At 37.8% G+C, this 19,372-nt stretch overlaps 1 protein-coding gene across 1 annotated transcript in view; it reads left to right on the top strand.

Annotated features, from left to right (window-relative positions):
• LOC135204617 (uncharacterized) overlaps positions 1-19,372 on the top strand; it is a 42,263-nt gene that overhangs the window by 4,691 nt on the left and 18,200 nt on the right. The window contains exons 2-9 of the mRNA XM_064234763.1: positions 13,129-13,241; positions 14,725-14,858; positions 15,620-15,772; positions 16,262-16,477; positions 17,014-17,210; positions 17,363-17,394; positions 17,723-17,901; positions 18,900-19,034. Of these exons, the coding sequence (XP_064090833.1) occupies positions 13,190-13,241; positions 14,725-14,858; positions 15,620-15,772; positions 16,262-16,477; positions 17,014-17,210; positions 17,363-17,394; positions 17,723-17,901; positions 18,900-19,034 (1,098 nt within the window). The 5' untranslated portion in view covers positions 13,129-13,189. The remainder of the gene's footprint in view (positions 1-13,128; positions 13,242-14,724; positions 14,859-15,619; positions 15,773-16,261; positions 16,478-17,013; positions 17,211-17,362; positions 17,395-17,722; positions 17,902-18,899; positions 19,035-19,372) is intronic.

Genomic DNA, 19,372 nt, shown 5'->3' with positions numbered 1-19,372 from the left:
ACAATTTCATAGGTTTGTCTAGGCCATTTGTATGCATAATTTCATTGGTTTGTCTAGGCCATTTGTATGCACAATTTCATAGGTTTGTCTAGGCCTTTTCTATGCATAATTTCATAGGTTTGTCTAGACCATTTGTATGCACAATTTCATAGGTTAGTCTAGGCCGTTTGTATGCACAATTTCATATGTTTGTTTAGGCCTTTTGTATGCACAATTTCATAGGTTTGTCTAGGCCTTTTGTATGCACAATTTCATAGGTTTGTCTAGGCCATTTGTATGCACAATTTCATTGGTTTGTCTAGGCGTTTTCTATGCATAATTTCATAGGTTTGTCTAGGCATTTTGTATGCACAATTTCATAGGTTTGTCTAGGCCTTTTGTATGCACAATTCCATAGGTGAGTCTATTGGCATCTGTATGCACTATTTAATAGGTTTGTTTAGGCCATTTGTATGCACAATTTCATACGTGAGTCTATAGGCCTTTGTATGCACTATTTAATAGGTTTGTCTAGGCCATTTGTATGCACAATTTCATATGTGAGTCTATAGGCCTTTGTATGCACTATTTAATAGGTTTGTCTAGGCCATTTGTATTCACAATTCCATTGGTGAGTCTACTGGCCTTTGTATGCACTATTTAATAGGCTTGTCTAGGCCATTTGTATGCACTATTTAATAGGATTGTCTAGGCCATTTATATGCACAATTTCATAGGTGAGTCTATAGGCCTTTGTATGCACTATTTAATAGGTTTCTCTGGGCCATTTCTATGCACAATTTTATAGATGAGTCTATAGGCCTTTTTATGCACTATTTAATAGGCTTGTCTAGGCCATTTGTATGCACTATTAAATAGGATTGTCTAGGCTATTTGTATGCACAATTTCATAGGTGAGTCTATAGGCCTTTGTATGCACTATTTAATAGGTTTTTCTAGGCCATTTCTATGCACCATAGGATGAGTCTATAGGCCCCTATGCATTTTCTATTTAATAGGTTTTGTCTAGGCTTGTACTGCACAATTCATAGGTGAGTCTATTTGGGCCTTTGTATGCACTATTTAATAGGTTTGGTCTAGGCCTCTATGGCACAATTCCATAGGTAGTCTATTGGCCTTTGTAATGGCCACCATTTATAGGTTTTGTCAAGCCATTTGTATGCACAATTTCATAGGTGAGTCTATAATCCTTTGTATACACTATTTAATAGGTTTGTCTAGGCCATTTGTATGCACAATTCCATAGGTGAGTCTATTGGCCTTTGTATGCCAACTACTAGGGTTTGTATAGGCATTTGTATGCCCATTTCATAGGTGTGTCAATTTGGCCTTTTGTATGCACTAATTTCATAGGTGAGTCCTAGGCCATTTGGTATGCAGGGAGTCTATTGGCTTGTAATTTGCACTATTTAATAGTTTGTCTAGGCCGTTGTATGCACAATTTCCATAGGTGAGTCTATAGGCCTTTGTAGCACAATATTTAATAGTTTGTCACTAGGCCAGTTTTTTGTATGCACAATTCCATAGGTGTTCTATTGGCCTTTGTATGCACTATTTAATAGGTTTGTCAAGGCCATTTGTATGCACAATTTCATTAGTGAGTCTATAGGCCTTTGTATACACTATTTAATAGGTTTGTCTAGGGCATTTGTATGCACAATTCCATAGGTGAGTCTATAGGCCTTTGTATGCACTATTTAACAGGTTTGTCTAGGCCATATGTATGCACAATTTCATACGCGAGTCTATAGGCCTTTGTATGCACTATTTAATAGGTTTGTCTAGGCGATTTGTATTCACAATTCCATAGGTGAGTCTACTGGCCTTTGTATGCACTATTTAATAGGCTTGTCTAGGCCATTTGTATTCACAATTCCATAGGTGAGTCTATAGGCCTTTGTATGCACTATTTAATAGGCTTGTCTAGGCCATTTGAATGCACTATTTAATAGGATTGTCTAGGCCATTTATATGCACAATTTCATAGGTGAGTCTATAGGCCTTTGTATGCACTATTTAATAGGTTTCTCTAGGCCATTTGTATGCACAATTTCATTGGTGAGTCTATAGGCCTTTGTATGCACTATTTAATAGGTTTTTCTGGGCCATTTGTATGCACAATTTTATAGATGAGTCTATATGCCTTTTTATGCACTATTTAATAGGTTTGTCTAGGCCATTTGTATACACAATTCCATAGGTGAGTCTATTGGCCTATGTATGCACTATTTAATAGGTTTGTCTAGGCCATTTGTATGCACAATTCCATAGGTGAGTCTATTGGCCTTTGTATGCACTATTTAATAGGTTTGTCTAGGCCATTTGTATGCACAATTTCATAGGTGAGTCTATAGGCCTTTGTATACACTATTTAATAGGTTTGTCTAGGCCATTTGTATGCACAATTCCATAGGTGAGTCTATTGGCCTTTGTATGCACTATTTCATAGGTGAGTCTAGGCCATTTGTATGCATAATTTCATAGGTGAGTCTAGGCCTTTTGTTTGCATAATTTCATAGGCGAGTCTAGGCCTTTTGTATGCATTATACCCTAGGTGAGTCTAGGCCTTTTGTATGCATTATTTTATAGGTGAGTCTTGGCCTTTCGTATGCATAATTTCATAGGTGAGTCTAGGCCTTTTGTATGCACTATTTCATAGGTGAGTCTAGGCCTTTTGTATGCATAATTTCATAGGTGATTCTAGGCCTTTTGTATGCACTATTTCATAGGTGAGTCTAGGCCATTTGTATGCACAATTCCATAGGTGAGTCTATTGGCCTTTGTATGCACTATTTAATAGGTTTGTCTAGGCCATTTGTATGCACAATTCCATAGGTGAGTCTATTGGCCTTTGTATGCACTATTTCATAGGTGAGTCTAGGCCATTTGTATGCACAATTCCATAGGTGAGTCTATTGGCCTCTGTATGCACTATTTAATAGGTTTGTCTAGGCCGTTTGTATGCACAATTTCATAGGTGAGTATAGGCCTTTGTATACAATATTTAATAGGTTTGTCTAGGCCATTTGTATGCACAATTCCATAGGTGAGTCTATTGGCCTTTGTATGCACTATTTAATAGGTTTGTCTAGGCCATTTGTATGCACAATTTCATAGGTGAGTCTATAGGCCTTTGTATACACTATTTAATAGGTTTGTCTAGGCCATTTGTATGCATAATTCCATAGGTGAGTCTAGGCCTTTTGTATGCATAATTTCATAGGTGAGTCTAGGCCTTTTGTATGCATAATTTCATAGGTGTCTAGCCCTTTTGTATGCATAATTTCATAGGTGAGTCTAGGCCTTTTGTATGCATTATTTCATAGGTGAGTCTAGGCCTTTTGTATGCACAATTTCATAGGTGAGTCTATAGGCCTTTGTATGCACTATTTAATAGGTTTGTCTAGGCCATTTGTATGCACTATTTCATAGGTGAGTCTAGGCGTTTTGTATGCACTATTTCATAGGTGAGTCTAGGCCTTTTGTATGCATAATTTCATAGGTGAGTCTAGGCCTTTTGTATGCACTATTTCATAGGTGAGTCTAGGCCTTTTGTATGCACTATTTCATAGGTGAGTCTAGGCCTTTTGTATGCATAATTTCATAGGTAAGTCTAGGCCTTTTGTATGCATAATTTCATAGGTGAGTCTAGGCCTTTTGTATGCATAATTTCATAGGTGAGTCTAGGCCTTTTGTATGCATTATTTCATAGGTGAGTCTAGGCCTTTTGTATGCATAATTTCATATGTGAGTCTAGGCCTTTTGTATGCATAATTTCATAGGTGAGTCTAGCCTTTTTGGGTATGGCATAATTTCATAGGTAGTCTAGGCCTTTTGTATGCATATTTCATAGGTGAGTCTAGGTTTTTGTATGCACTATTCAATAGGTGAGTCTAGACCTTTTGTATGCATAATTTCATAGGTGAGTCTAGGCCTTTTGTATGCATAATTTCATAGGTGAGTCTAGGTTTTTGTATGCACTATTTCATAGGTGAGTCTAGACCTTTTGTATGCATAATTTCATAGGTGAGTCTAGGCCTTTTGTATGCATAATTTCATAGGTGAGTCTAGGCCTTTTGTATGCACTATTTCATAAGTGAGTCTAGGCCTTTTGTATGCACAATTTCATAGGTGAGTCTATTGGCCTTTGTATGCACTATTTAATAGGTTTGTCTAGGCCATTTGTATGCCCTATTTCATAGGTGAGTCTATAGGCCTTTGTATACACTATTTAATAGGTTTGTCTAGGCCATTTGTATGCACTATTTCATAGGTGAGTCTAGGCCTTTTGTATGCATAATTTCGTAGGTTTGTCTAGGCTATTTGTATGCACTATTTCATAGGTGAGTCTAGGCCTTTTGTATGCATAATTTCGTAGGTTTGTCTAGGCCATTTGTATGCACTATATATTTCATAGGTGAGTCTAGGCCTTTTGTATACATAATTTCGTAGGTTTGTCTAGGCCATTTGTATGCACTATTTCATAGGTGAGTCTATGCCTTTTTTATGCATAATTTCATAAGTGAGTCTAGGCCTTTTGTATGCACAATTTCATAGGTGAGTCTATTGGCCTTTGTATGCACTATTTAATAGGTTTGTTTAGGCCATTTGTATGCACTATTTCATAGGTGAGTCTATTGGCCTTTGTATTCTCTATTTAATAGGTTTGTCTAGGCCATTTGTATGCACTATTTCATAGGTGATTCTAGGCCTTTTGTCTGCATAATTTCATAGGTTTGTCTAGGCCATTTGTATGCACAATTTCATAGGTTTGTCTAGGCCTTTTGTATGCACAATTCCATAGGTGAGTCTATTGGCCTTTGTATGCACTATTTAATAGGTTTGTCTAGGCCATTTGTATGCATTATTTCATAGGTGATTCTAGGCCCTTTGTGTGCATAATTTCATAGGTTTTTCTAGGCCATTTGTATGCACAATTTCATTGGTTTGTCTAGGCCATTTGTATGCACAATTTCATTGGTTTGTCTAGGCCATTTCTATGCACAATTTCATAGGTTTGTCTAGGCCATTTGTATGCACAATTTCATAGGTTTGTCTATGCCTTTTGTATGCACAATTTCATAGGTTTGTCTAGGCCATTTGTATGCACAATTTCATAGGTTTGTCTAGGCCTTTTTATGCATAATTTCATAGGTTTGTCTAGGCCTTTTGTATGCACAATTTCATAGGTTTGTCTAGGCCTTTTGTATGCACAATTCCATAGGTGAGTCTATTGGCCTTTGTATGCACTATTTAATAGGTTTGTCTAGTCCATTTGTATGCACTATTTCATAGGTGAGTCTAGGCCTTTTGTGTGCATAATTTCAAAGGTTTGTCTAGGCCTTTTGTGTGCATAATTTCATAGGTTTGTCTATGCCATTTGTATGCACAATTTCATTGGTTTGTCTAGGCCATTTGTATGCACAATTTCATAGGTTTGTCTAGGCCATTTGTATGCACAATTTCATAGGTTTGTCTAGGCCATTTTTATGCACAATTTCATAGGTTTGTCTATGCCTTTTGTATGCACAATTTCATAGGTTTGTCTATGCCTTTTGTATGCACAATTTCATAGGTTTGTCTAGGCCTTTTTTATGCACAATTTCATAGGTGAGTCTAGGCCTTTTGTATGCACAATTTCATAGGTTTGTCTAGGCCATTTGTATGTACAATTTCATAGGTTTGTCTAGGCCATTTGTATGCCAATTTCATAGGTTTGTCTAGGCCATTTGTATGTACAATTTCATAGGTTTGTCTAGGCCATTTGTATGCACAATTTCATAGGTTTGTCTAGGCCATTTGTAGCACAATGGTTTGTTCTAGGCCATTTGCATGCACAATTTCTAGGTTTTCTATTGCCTTTTGTATGCACAATTTCATAGGTTTGTCTAGGCCATTTGTATGCACCAATTTCATAGGTGTTTTGTCTAGGCCTTTTTTATGCTAATTTCTAGGTTTTGTTCTAGGGCCTTTTGTATGCACAATTTTCATAGGTTTTTGTCTATGCCTTGTATGCACAATTTTCCATAGTTTAGTCTACGGCCTTTGTATGCACTATTTAATAGGTTTGTCTAGGCCATTTGTATGCACAATTTCATAGGTGAGTCTATAGGCCTTTGTATGCACTATTTAATAGGTTTGTCTTGGCCATTTGTATGCACAATTCCATAGGTAGTGATATGGCCTTTGGCTTTTGTACTCCATTCTATTTTTAATAGGTTTGTCTAGGCCATTTGTAGCACAATTTCATAGGTTAGTCTTATAGGCCTTTTCCTTTGTATGCACTATTTAATAGGTTTGTCTTGGCCATTTGTATGCACAATTCCATAGGTGAGTTGATAGGCCTTTGTATGCACTATTTAATAGGTGAGTCTAGGCCATTTGTATGCAAAATTTCATAGGTGAGTCTATAGGCCTTTGTATGCACTATTTAATAGGTTTGTCTAGGCCATTTGTATGCACAATTTCATAGGTTTGTCTAGGCCTTTTGTATGCACAATTTCATAGGTGAGTCTATAGGCCTTTGTATGCACTATTTAATAGGTTTGTCTAGGCCATTTGTATGCACAATTTCATAGGTGAGTCTATAGGCCTTTGTATGCACTATTTAATAGGTTTGTCTAGGCCATTTGTATGTACAATTTTATAGGTGAGTCTATAGGTCATTTGTGATGCACTATTTGAATAGGTTTTGTCTAGGCCGTTTGTATTGCACAGTTTCATAGGTGATGAGTCTATTGGCCTTTGTATGCACTATTTAATAGGTTGTCTAGGCCATTGCATGCACAATTCATAGGTGAGTCTACTGGTCTTTGTATGCATATTTTAATAGGCTTGTCTAGGCCATTTGTATGCACAATTCCATAGGTGAGTATATTGGCCTTTGTATGCACTATTTAATAGGTTTGTCTAGGCCATTTGTATGCACAATTTCATAGGTGAGTCTATAGGCCTTTGTATGCACTATTTAATAGGTTTGTCTAGGCCATTTGTATGCACAATTCCATAGGTGAGTCTATGGGCCTTTGTATGCACTAATTAATAGGTTTGTCTAGGCCATTTGTATGCACAATTCCATAGGTGAGTCTATTGGCCTTTGTATGCACTATTTAATAGGTTTGTCTAGGCCATTTGTATGCACAATTCCATAGGTGAGTCTATTGGCCTTTGTATGCACTATTTAATAGGTTTGTCTAGGCCATCTGTATGCACAATAGCCATAGGTGAGTCGATTGGCCTTTGTATGCACTATTTAATAGGTTTGTCTAGGCCATCTGTATGCACAATTCCATAGGTGGAGGGTCTACTGGCCTTTGTATGCACTATTTAATAGGTTTGTCTAGGCCATTTGTATGCACAATTCCATAGGTGAGTTGATTGGCCTTTGTATGCACTATTTAATAGGTTGTCTAGGCCATTTGTATGCACAATTCCATAGGTGAGTCTATTGGACTTTGTATGCACTATTTAATAGGTTTGTCTAGGCCATTTGTATGCACAATTCCATAGGTGAGTCTACTGGCCTTTGTATGCACTATTTAATAGGTTTGTGTAGGCCATTTGTATGCACAATTCCATAGGTGAATCTATAAGCTTTTGTACACACTATTTAATAGGTTTGTCTAGGCTATTTGTATGCACAATAACCATAGGTGAGTCTATTGGCCTTTGTATGCACAATTTCATAGGTTTGTCTAGGCCATTTGTATGCACAAGTTCATAGTTGAGTCTAGGCCTTTTGTATGCACAATTTACTTAAAATATACACAAAATACATATAGTATTTATGAATATTTCTATTCCCAGAAGAGAAATTAAATATATATTAAAAATAAGAAATAAAATAATAAAAAAAAGACATCAAAGAGAATCCCAGAAGAAAAATAAAATATATTAAAAGTTATAAATAAAATAATATATAAAAAGACATAAAAGACAAACTACTTTTTCAATTTCCTTTCAGTCGTTACTGCAACTTGGAACGCCGCTACGTATGTAGTGACTTTCTAGAGTAAAAAGTATTTCATAGAATTTAAGTGAAAAAAGTAGATATCATATCAGTATCACAGAGGCTCTCTCTCTCTCTCTCTCTCTCTCTCTCTCTCTCTCTCTCTCTCTCTTTTGCAGTAAGAATGTTTGTACAGTTAGTACATATTCTCTCTCTCTCTCTCTCTCTCTCTCTCTCTCCCTCCGTGCGTGCCAGCGCAATCATCTCCAGCTAGACTGAATGGCTTAACTGCAATAACAACTCCTTCCTTCCGTGTCTGTGTGTGTGTGGTGTGCGTGCGCTCCGTTAAAGCACTATTCAGGAGGCGCAGCATAAACTGCGCCTGTATTATTGCGCATTTGTTGAGCGAATCAGGAAAAGATGTTTTGGTGACTGTTTAGAATAATGGCGACCTTTCTAAGCCTAATTATTTGCCATTATAAATTTCCGTTTATTGAATAACGATGATAAACGGTTCTTATGTTAATTTTATGTCATAAACTGTTGAAATGTTAAAATCTTCAGTCTTTTTATGTCTTAAAATGTTAAAAATAAAGGCTTAGATACGTTAGAGCGACGGAGACTATCAAGTGTATGTATATAGTCTCTAGGCCTATATAGGTGTAGTATACTGTTGACACCTGAAGTCTTGATTAGATAACAGGAAAGGTGAAAGTCCGGAGTCTTACAGGACCTCTCTCTCTCTCTCTCTCTCTCTCTCCTCTCTCTCTCTCTCTCTCTCTTAACTTCTTTGAGGAGGGTATTTCTAGGCCTATGTACTCCCCAACGGCTTCAGGCTTTGTGTAGGAAAGCAAGTTTGGTTCAAGTTAAATTTAAAAATAGTTTAAAAACTTTACCCTGTAGGACTCTGTTGTTCCTGCAGGACTCCGTTAACCTCGTAGGACTCGAATCCTTGGAAAAACCTGTTTATTATGGTGTTTGTAAAACGGCTGTTTGGTTCATTGTCGATATATAATGGTGAAATCACGCATATAGGCCTAGAACTTACATATCGAAAATGATCCAGACTTCATTGATAGCGAACGTCATTTGGTTTAGATTATCTGTATAATGAAAAAAAAAAGTTTATATATATATTTTATTTGAATAATGTTTTATCAGTCTTTTTTTACGTAAATTATGCCATCTGAAACAAGACTGAAAATTCCCTTATCAGACTTTTATCTCCGTTTTCTGATCGAGCTCCTGACTGATAGTGATCGATAATGCAGTCACAGTTAGGTTTTATAATGAAACCCCCTCACCCCCTCCCCCCTTTACGCTAATACCAACCGGTTAACCCACCTCTCTCTCTCTCTCTCTCTCTCTCTCTCTCTCTCTCTCTCTCTCTCTCTCTCTCTCTCTCGGTTCAGCTATAGGAGCCGTTGTTGCGTGGGTATCTGTCGAATTAAAACACTAAAACCCACTTGTAATTGGTACTGAAATCTCTCGCTCTCTCTCTCTCTCTCTCTCGGGGCAGCCCACATCCTCCAACGCGATCGTATATCAAAAGGTACTCCGGCGGGAATAGCTATAGCCTGGCTCCCTTTATATGGGCAGATGGACGAAGGACAACTTCCCTTCGAGTAGGAGCTTCTAGATCTCTCTCTCTCTCTCTCTCTCTCTTCTCTCTCTCTCTCTCTCTCTCTCTCACGTCGTTATATGCCATCTAGAAATGTTCTAGGCCTACAGTGAATGGCTATACAAAATCGGGTAGGTTTAGTCTTCCATAAACCGAATACTCTCTCTCTCTCTCTCTCTCTCTCTCTCTCTCATTTATGAATATCCTTATGTACTAAGTCATCTAGAAATATTCTAGAAGCTAGGGCCTAAAAATCGAATATATATAGGTCTAGTGTTCCATAAAATTGAATGCTCTCGAATCTCGCTCTAATCTCTCTCTCTCTCTCTCTCTCTCTCTCTCTCGAATCCCCGACATGTGTCCAAGGCGTGGCACCTTTCACTCATTTGACACACATGACACCAGCAGTAGTGCCCCGTTTGGCACCTGTTTGGTATGGTACTATACCCAGCCCAAATTTAGAGCTCCTGTCCTCCTCATGACGCCAATTCCTTCCGTCGTCATTTGACGCAGAATTCGGCAACCACCTGCGTCCCCAATTTGATGTCGTGTCTCCTTTTTGGGCGCGAGGGGTCCCAAGAACATCCCCCCGCTCCCCCGCCCCCCACCTACCTCCGGTAGTGTATGTGTATAAAGTGTTGGTGGGCTGTTGTTTGTGGGTTCGAAAAGGCCGTTAATAAAACGGCAAAACAGTTATTGAGGAATATGTCTCTTGCAATGGTGGGTTGTATGAGCCCTCTCTCTCTCTCTCTCTCTCTCTCCTCTTTGTATCAAGAATTCATTAAAATACAACGTTTATTAAGCCTAACTGGACGGCATATGCATTGGAAAGGAGCATCATAGGTCTCTCTCTCTCTCTCTCTTTCCCTCTCTCTCTCTCTCTCCTATATATACCACCCACGCCTCCGCCTTCTCTCTCTCTCTCTCTGTCTCTCTCTGTCTCCTGCCACCTACTATTCTCCTCCTCCATGTTCGCCTTCTACTCCGCCTTCGTGTCTTGCAAGAAAGGAGTATATATCGCCAATGGCTTCGGATAAGAAGAAGAAGAAACCGGGTTTGGAAGGTGGGGGAAGGGAGTGTAGGGGGGGAGGGGGGTTCTGGGGGTCAGAGAGGAAGGGGTGACTGAGGTCGTAGTAACAGAGAGAGAGAGAGAGAGAGAGAGAGAAGGGAGAGAGAGAGAGCGAGAGAGGGAGGGGAAATAAGTTACAGATGTTGGGGTGGCTTTAGTTATAGACTAATCTCATCCCATTGCTAGCACCTCCCGCTTCTCTCTCTCTCCCTCTCTCTCTCTCTCTCTCTCTCTCTCTCTCTCTCTCTCTCAGCACGCAGACAATCTCATCCCCAGCTAAAATACCAATTCTCATTATGTGTCATCATCAGTTGTCGATTACTCTAATCTCTCTCTCTCTCTCTCTCTCTCTCTCTCTCTCTCTCTCTCTCTCTCTCTCTCTCTCTCATTCCTTTGTATTCTGAGCTGAACAGTACATAACACTAGTCGCATGGTAAATGTTTAAGCATTTATTTAATCTCGTTACAGCACCTGGTCTCATTAGATGTCACGTGGAAGAAGAAGAAGAAGAGGAGGAGAAATAACTCTCTCTCTCTCTCTCTTTGCACCTACATACGTCAAAACAAGATAAGATATGCTGTGGGTCCAACTGCCCTTAACAGACATTGTTGATGTTAAAGTTTAACATGCCCGCATTGTAGCTAGGACTACCAGCTATCTAGAGAGAGAGAGAGAGAAAGAGAGGATTTAAAACATTCCTCTCTCTCTCTCTCTCTCTCTCTCTCTCTCTCTCTCTCTCTCTCCCCTACACACCTTCGTCAGGTGATGACGAAAGATCCACCTGATAAAAGAAGTCCACAGGAAGGAAATTCGATGCCTCAAACCACCACCTCTCTCTCTCTCTCTCTCTCTCTCTCTCTCTCTCTCTCTCTCTCTCTCTCTCTCTCTCTCTCCACCCTACCTCCCAAGGTCACGAGAAGTGTCGCAGCCAAGTGTTGCAAATCGTCCCATATTTTTGACGTGTTTGAGAGAGAGAGAGAGAGAGAGAGAGAGAGAGAGAGAGAGAGAGAGAGAGAGAGAGAGAGAGAGAGAGAACACTTCCTTCACGTAATGGCAGACTTAGGCGACATTTTATTCTTCTGGACCCTTCCATAAAAAAGTAGTTTTATATTTTTAAAATCTACCTCATACGTCTAGTTTGGCCTACCACAGCCTCTCTCTCTCTCTCTCTCTCTCTCTCTCTCTCTCTCTCTCTTACAGTGAGGTCACTGACCTCTTTTGACCTCTGGGTCACAATCCTCCGGTTGATTCGAAGCTAATTTTATAATTGAAGGTCATTAAGGCTTCAAGTTCTTTCAGGACGAGAGAGAGAGAGAGAGAGGAGAGAGAGAGGCATCACGATTTCGTACGTGACATGATTTGGCTAACTGTGATTCTAGGCTCTCTCTCTCTCTCTCTCTCTCTCTCTCTCTCTCTCTCTCTCTCTCTCTCTCTGGGACGATGTTTAGAACCCTCTGGGTACTAGTTAATTGGTTTTAATTTGCTAATTAACTGCAAAAATGGCGCATTGTGGTCTGGTAGTTGATGCGAATTGAATTGGTGACTTGATTGTCTTTTTTTTAATGTCACTCTTTCTTATATATCTTTTCGTATGATTTATATGTATATACAGTCTTTGCTTATATATATGTATACACGTACATACACATTAATACGTGTATAACACTTGCATGAACTCGGAAAGTATAGATAAACTTAGGAGTAAATTAAGCCTCTCCATAGCATGTTCACCAGTGTGGTGTATACGGTGGAAATAGGCCTATCTAGGGATGAAGTTGCTACACTCCCCCCCCCCTTTTTTTTCCCAGTCTTTCTGCGACCCACCACAGTCACCTATGGTGACAATAATGACATAGCTCTATATTTATCACGTTTGATTACAAGCATAACCGGTTATACAGCTCCATTATGCAGCATAATCAGTCTCATTTTAGACTAACTGGCTTCGCCATTGAAGGTTTTTCAAACTGGTTTTATTATTATTATTATTATTATTATTATTATTATTATTAAAGATGATGGTAATGAGGACATTACAAGGTCAATAGAACTGTTTATCGCTGACAAAATAAGTCCTGCGTGGTGATTTTTAAAAGCATTCCACGCGCATGTGATCATCGTCGGTCTCAATGCGCAAGTCACATGCTTGCTTGCCCAGAAACAAGCATTATATTCAGCGGAGTCGCTGCTTTTAAACGAATTTGAATTTAAAAGACGGAGTGAAGCGGAGAATAAATGTGTTGTGTTTATATATATATATATATATATATATATATATATATATATATATATATATATATATATATATATATACACTCACACCTACACAGCATTGGACGATGTGTATTTAAGGAATAAATGGATTCAGGAAGATATTGGGTTCGTTGGAGACGTAACTGTTTGTAAAGGCCAAGAAATATATATATATTTATTGTTGTTTTATTCATTCATTTATCACAACGTCTAATGCATGTTTTTTTCCCTTTGCAGATGGTTGTAAATAGCGAATTTTAAGCGGTTGTATAGACAAGAATTATAAGCGACCGAAGCCATGAAAAACACAAATGCAGCTGACTACTTTCGAAGCCTCTCCCCGCTCAAAGGTGAGACATTTTTTTTTTAGTAATGTTTCTTTCCCCCTTTTCCCGCCCACTTCAGTTTCGGTAGTGTTTCTACGCGCAAGCTTGTTGTGGGATGGGTGTAGGAGAGTGGGGGAAGGAATGGATGGGTTAGGAGCCACATGACAAAAATAATTCAACTTTCAGAATTGAAGGCTGGGGCATTCTGACTACGCACATGGCTGTATAGACCTATGTTTGAATATCATTATATACATAATTCAGTTTATTAACTTGTTTGCATATCTTTATGTACATATTCTTATTAATCATTTAATATAGCGTATCTTTTAAATCTTAACTTCTACGTCTATCTGTAAATTCTATATATATATATATATTTATTCATTTGCTGTTATTTTCTATCCTGTTAAACCATTTTCAACTTCCGCCGATGGGATGGCCATAATCATGGTGATGTATTATGTAATTAGTAGTAATCTTGATAATAGAAGTATTATTAGTGGCAGAAATAGTATTACCAGTTGTGCTGGTACAAAAGTTAGAGATATGTAGGCCTATATTTGCTGAAAAAATAACCAATGTTTCACATTAACCTCTGCGTCACGTGTTGTGTTTTTGTATTTTAAGTTACAATAATACAATAATAATAATAATAATAATAATAATAATAATAATAATAATGGTGTTCTCTATTGCCATTGATACGACCTACAACAGTCAGATACTCACAAGGTGCCTGATTTAGTTTTAGTTTTATTATATTATATTATTATATTATTATTATTATTATATTATCACTATTATAAGTAGTGCAGAAGTAGCACTAATATTGGTGTAAAGAGTAATATACATATATATATATATATATTATATATATATATATATATATATATATATATATATTATATATATACACATATATATTATACTAATCTCTTTTCCTACTAATGTAGCTCATTTGACTATTTTTTTTAACTATTTTGCAAGGAAAATCAAACCGTGTTTTTCAATTGAAATGAGGTTAATTACCTCGTTGGGACCTTGTACCTGCTTACACTAGATTCCCAAGGCCTCATTGCAAGATACAGTAACTAAGCTATAGCATAGGCCTATGCCTTACTCCCTTACCCAAATCATGGTGGTCGGTCTAAGTGATAATTTTTTTCAGGAAAATGTTATGATCTTTGCTAAATATGTCTTGTTGGATCAATACTTAATTATAATTATGTTTGGGGGTATTTTCCAACTGGTACGCCCCTTCCTTCCAACTATGGCGCCGTCTGTTGGTTAAGCATGAATAGCCACCCATGATTGGATGTCTCCCTAGCATTGCCATTTGTGTGGTTTTTATTAGTATGTTTTAAAAGTAATCAAGAATTCACTATTTTCAACATTAAACTGGAATTGATGTCTCCATCAGTTTTGAATCATAAATGTCGAACGAGTCATTTGATATTGATCCCCAAAATTAATTTCCGTAGACTCACTCATCTTCTTCTTCCAGCGGACGGAGGGCCTTCGGGGGCCAACTCTCGCGAGTCGCGGGCGCATAACGGCAGGTCTGGGAGGTGCCACTGCTGTCCGTACGGCTATCACATCGACTTGGATTTTGTGAGATACTGTGATATGTTGACGCAGGTTAGACGATTTTGCTAAGTATTTTGCTTTTTAGATTTGATCTTTATTTTTATTTAGTGTATGGAGCCTAGTTTTCATATATATATATATATATCGTATATATATATATATATATATATATATATATATATATCTATATATACTATATATATATATATATATATTAATATATATAATATATATATATATAATAATATTATTCTAACTATAATTATTATATCATTTTTTTAAAATTTTAAGTTTACCTTTTTTTTATCTTTTTAGATTTATTTTTATTTTTATTTAAGTGGTATGGACCTAGTTTTTCATATATATATTATATTATATATATATATATAATATATTATATTATAATATATATATATATATATATATATATATGTATATATTGACTATATATATATTTTTTTAAAATTTTAATTTACCTTTTTTTATCTTAGAATTTTTAATTCAGTGTGCAGAGTTTGCATTATATGTTTGTGAATTAGTTTTAATAAGTGTGGAACACACTCATCTTTGTGATAATATATATCTGATTCCTCTCTTTTTTATGATATTTTGTATTATTTTTACAAAAAGGATTAGAAAAGTTTTGTTGGAAAACTGGTACGCGGAACAAACATGAACTAAACCGGTACACAACGTATGTTACAGACTTTGACCAGATTCTGTAACATGGTTTAACTGTATTTTGCGAGATGTAACCATAATCATAAATTTATAGTACAGTATTATTGATATTGGTCTTCTTGTTATTCCAGGGATCGAAAAACGATAGCCCCACCCTGCGCCAATTGAAGAAACTGAAGCGGGCGCGGCGGAGACAGACCAAATCCATGGAGGTGCTTCTGGGCCTAACTTCTGGCAAAGAAAACGAGATACCTGAACTGCTGAGCCAAGAGAGACTGGAAATTGTACGTTTTGAAGAAAGAAAACGGTTGTTGGCTTCAGAGAATGACTAAGCCAGGAATCATACCTTTCACTTTGTAATTTAGATTACAATCATCCTTATCTGAGACGTTACTGGGACTTCTTTTTTTTTTTTTAATTATGACAAAGGCAACCTATTTACCTGCCACTTTGCTACTTTTTATAATTATTCAGAGATCAACTAGCCTCATAATGCCTGGGATACTCTCCAATCTTATGTTTTCCCAAATTCTGTAATGTCCCCCTTTATTTTATTCCTATAACAGACCTTTTTTTTTTTATCATTAAGGCATATGAATGGCAAGAGCTGCTTAACATTGTCATTTCTAATATTAGAAAAACGAAGTTTGACTTAGAACCATCTTTTAAAGCACATTATGTGTTACAATCATTAACCAGAATTTTGCCTTATTAGTAAGTGCATAAAAGTTTATGTAGTCTGATGGCCCTCCTTCTCCTCCTTGACTTTGAAGATCGAAGAATCACGCAAGAAAGAATTGGTGAGTCGCCACAGCATTTCGTCCAAAGTTCAGAGGACCCATTCGTGGCGGGAGAAGACTCCTCCCCCTCTCCCGCTGAGACAGTGCAATACCCTAAGAAGAACACTACATCCAGAAGTCACCAGTGCGACACATTCCACCTCAGTTGCGAATTCCAGCTCAGATCTCAATGCCAGCGAAGCTCTTCAGGTGAGACGCAAGGGAGCTCGGAGATTAGCGAGGAAGGAAATAGAGAAATTTGCAAGTATTAGGAGGGACTGGGGTTTTGGGGTGTGAAAGGGTGACATATTGAAAAGTGTAATGAGTCATATCCCCTAGTGATAATTTCAGTGATAGTGGGGGGCTTTTTCTTCAGTCAGGACTTTCATGAATGCCAAGTTCCTCTCTTCATTTTCTCTGTGAACTTTTTTTTATCTGTTTATTAGTAAACCTATTGTTTTTGGACTGAGCCAGTGTTAGAAGTATGGACACCACCCAACTCACAAATGAGATCAAGATAGTAATGTAGGTTTTTTCATGTGTGTGTACAGAACAGACATGCAAAACACGATTTGAACTTACAGGTGACAAAAGGGATGATCTGAAACACAATTTTAATTTGCGATCCCATTTCTTTGTATCTGAATGTTTAAAAGTCGAATGTTCGTATAGGCATGAGATTAGTTGCTTGACTTTTAAAAGGAATTCTCTTATATTTAATATATCTCAAACCATTTTTCCAACAGGAAGCCGTTCTAGACTTTGAGGAGATGCTCGAGAACTCCCAGGATGCCCGCCGTCACAAGAGTCGCTCGGAAACACTGCCCGTGGACCTGTCCTCGTATAGTAATACGTCCCACCAAAGCCTTTATGCCCAACACTACCCCTTAAGCCCAAAGCTGGGGTCAAGTCTTGCAAGATCACATTCCACTTCCAAGGCAGAGTAAGTGTATGGGACTAAGACTTTTAACTCAAACAGTTTGTTCAAACTGATTGTTAGCTTCTGCATAGATTCCTTTTAATAAAGGTGGAGATTAAAATTTTACGTATGTGTTATTGCTTGTACATGTATGACAGTAAGTATATTTTAAGCAGAACCTGCTCGTGGCAACTTTTGGTGAGAGGAAGTAGTCAGAAGAATAATTGCTAAGAAGGAAGTCTAGATGATTGTCTTTGCTAATTCTGTCATCCATAGTTCTCTGTACATTACGTAGTATGCCTAAGTTGTAGCACTTTATGGTGTGATAATGTAAGATTCATCCCCTGTTTTTCTCATAAATGTTGCACATGCAGTTTATAATTAAGAAGTTGAAGGCAATGATGTTGATGGTAACATTACATATTGCGTCTATTTTTTGTCTGGGAATGTAGCACAAGGCAACATGTTTCTCAAAATAGCACAGGTGGCATAAACTTATAAACAAAGTGTTTTCACAATTCCTTTTGGCATTCCAGTACTAGACGAATCGCCTCTGATGCAGCGACGCCAACGCACAAACTCTGTCTCGTCCCTGTGCTCCATCTCGTCTGCGAGTGGATTACAGAATGCAACTACCGTTGGGGTGACCCCCAACGGGGGCCAGCCTACAATTATAGGATACTTGCCTCCCAATAACGTCGGAATAATACAACAGGTAAGTGTTCTTTCGGAAGAATTCAAACATCCCCAACCAGTTATTAAAGGACGTAGCTCTAATGCCAACACGATTAAAAAGATTTTAAGCAGATCCAGTGTGGAAAGGCCTTGATCAGTATTCTCACTGTCGACATCATTACTTGATCCCACTGTTATGAGGACAGAGGCTACCCAGGAAAATTGTGCCCAAAAATAACTTGAATGAAAAATCTAATTTTTTTTTTTTTTTTTTTTTTTTTTTTTTTGGAGTAGGAGACATGAGGGTTAATTGGAAATGATGACTTGCAATATTTGGATTTTTTCTTGGAGAGTAATTTCATTAAATCCCAATCTCCGTATTAGAGTCGCGCTTACCGCGGTACCCTGTGCATGAAATGGATGAAAACGGGTGGCCGTTTTGATCAGAAATGTTTCGACCTTGACTTTTGCTAGATGCAGGTGTCAGATAATTATTTCCTAGAGGGAAGGTATGACAGTATGATGAGAATACTATCGAAAACAAAAGAATACTGGCTAAGCTACCACTGGATTAATGCCTGCTAAATGGAGACGGCAGTGAAAAGCACTTTAAACACTAATTCTAGAGCTTTCTAGAGCCTGCATGAGTGTGTTTAGCTTGTTTTCTTACACTGCTTATAATCATGCTCTCAGCCTTGTGTGTGTGTGTGTGTTTGTAAGGTATATTAGACATTATCAGAAAAGATATTCTAGAGGTATTTTTCTTTATAATTGTGTTTTATTGGGTCTGTTTTTGTTATTACTCTCACGGAAGACTGGAATTGATCCTTAACAAACTATTCATTCTTTTCATTCAAGTCAGACAGAATTCGAGAAGGAATTCACAAAAAAAAATAGCTTTTTTTTTAATTACTGCCACTTACTAATTTTGTAACACTTGATCAGTAGAGCAGTCAGTGGTGTTGGGGTAATAATAATGAAAAGAAAAAAATGTTGATTGCAGAACTGAGGGAGCTTTTCTAATAACGTGCCTTTTAGCAGACAGTGCCCAATCGTCTGTCAGAGGCTTTAGCTGCTCTCAACGCCGCTCAGGGGTACCCACCAACACATCCAGACCTCGATGCCATGAGCATCGCTTCTGGCATGTCGGGAGTCAGCACCTCCACACTGCAGGTAGCGTATTAAAGTCTCGTATACTTCAGACAGTGCAAGGCCTCGCTTTGACTAATGTCGGCGCTTGAACTGAAACTGTTGCAGTGTTTTGTGTTGTGATATTTGTACGTAACTCTACACTTACACATGAAAACGTCTTGTGAACTGCCAAGGAAGAGCCTTGCTTTGACTAAACCCTGGCGTAGTCTTAGACCTGTTCATAATCTCTCATTTTTTTTGTAGGGGTGTCAGAAAGTGTTGCTGTAGCTTTGGGCCATGCATATGATAGCGTACAGCTTTGCCGTTCAGGGCTTGGATTATTATGATTGTGCTCCATTGAAAGAAATGTCTTTAAATCC

This window comes from Macrobrachium nipponense, chromosome 47 (assembly GCF_015104395.2).
Source record: "Macrobrachium nipponense isolate FS-2020 chromosome 47, ASM1510439v2, whole genome shotgun sequence".
Classification (NCBI taxonomy): domain Eukaryota; kingdom Metazoa; phylum Arthropoda; class Malacostraca; order Decapoda; family Palaemonidae; genus Macrobrachium; species Macrobrachium nipponense.
Note: the sequence above shows the minus strand (reverse complement) of the source record. Positions and strands in the feature narration are given on the sequence as shown.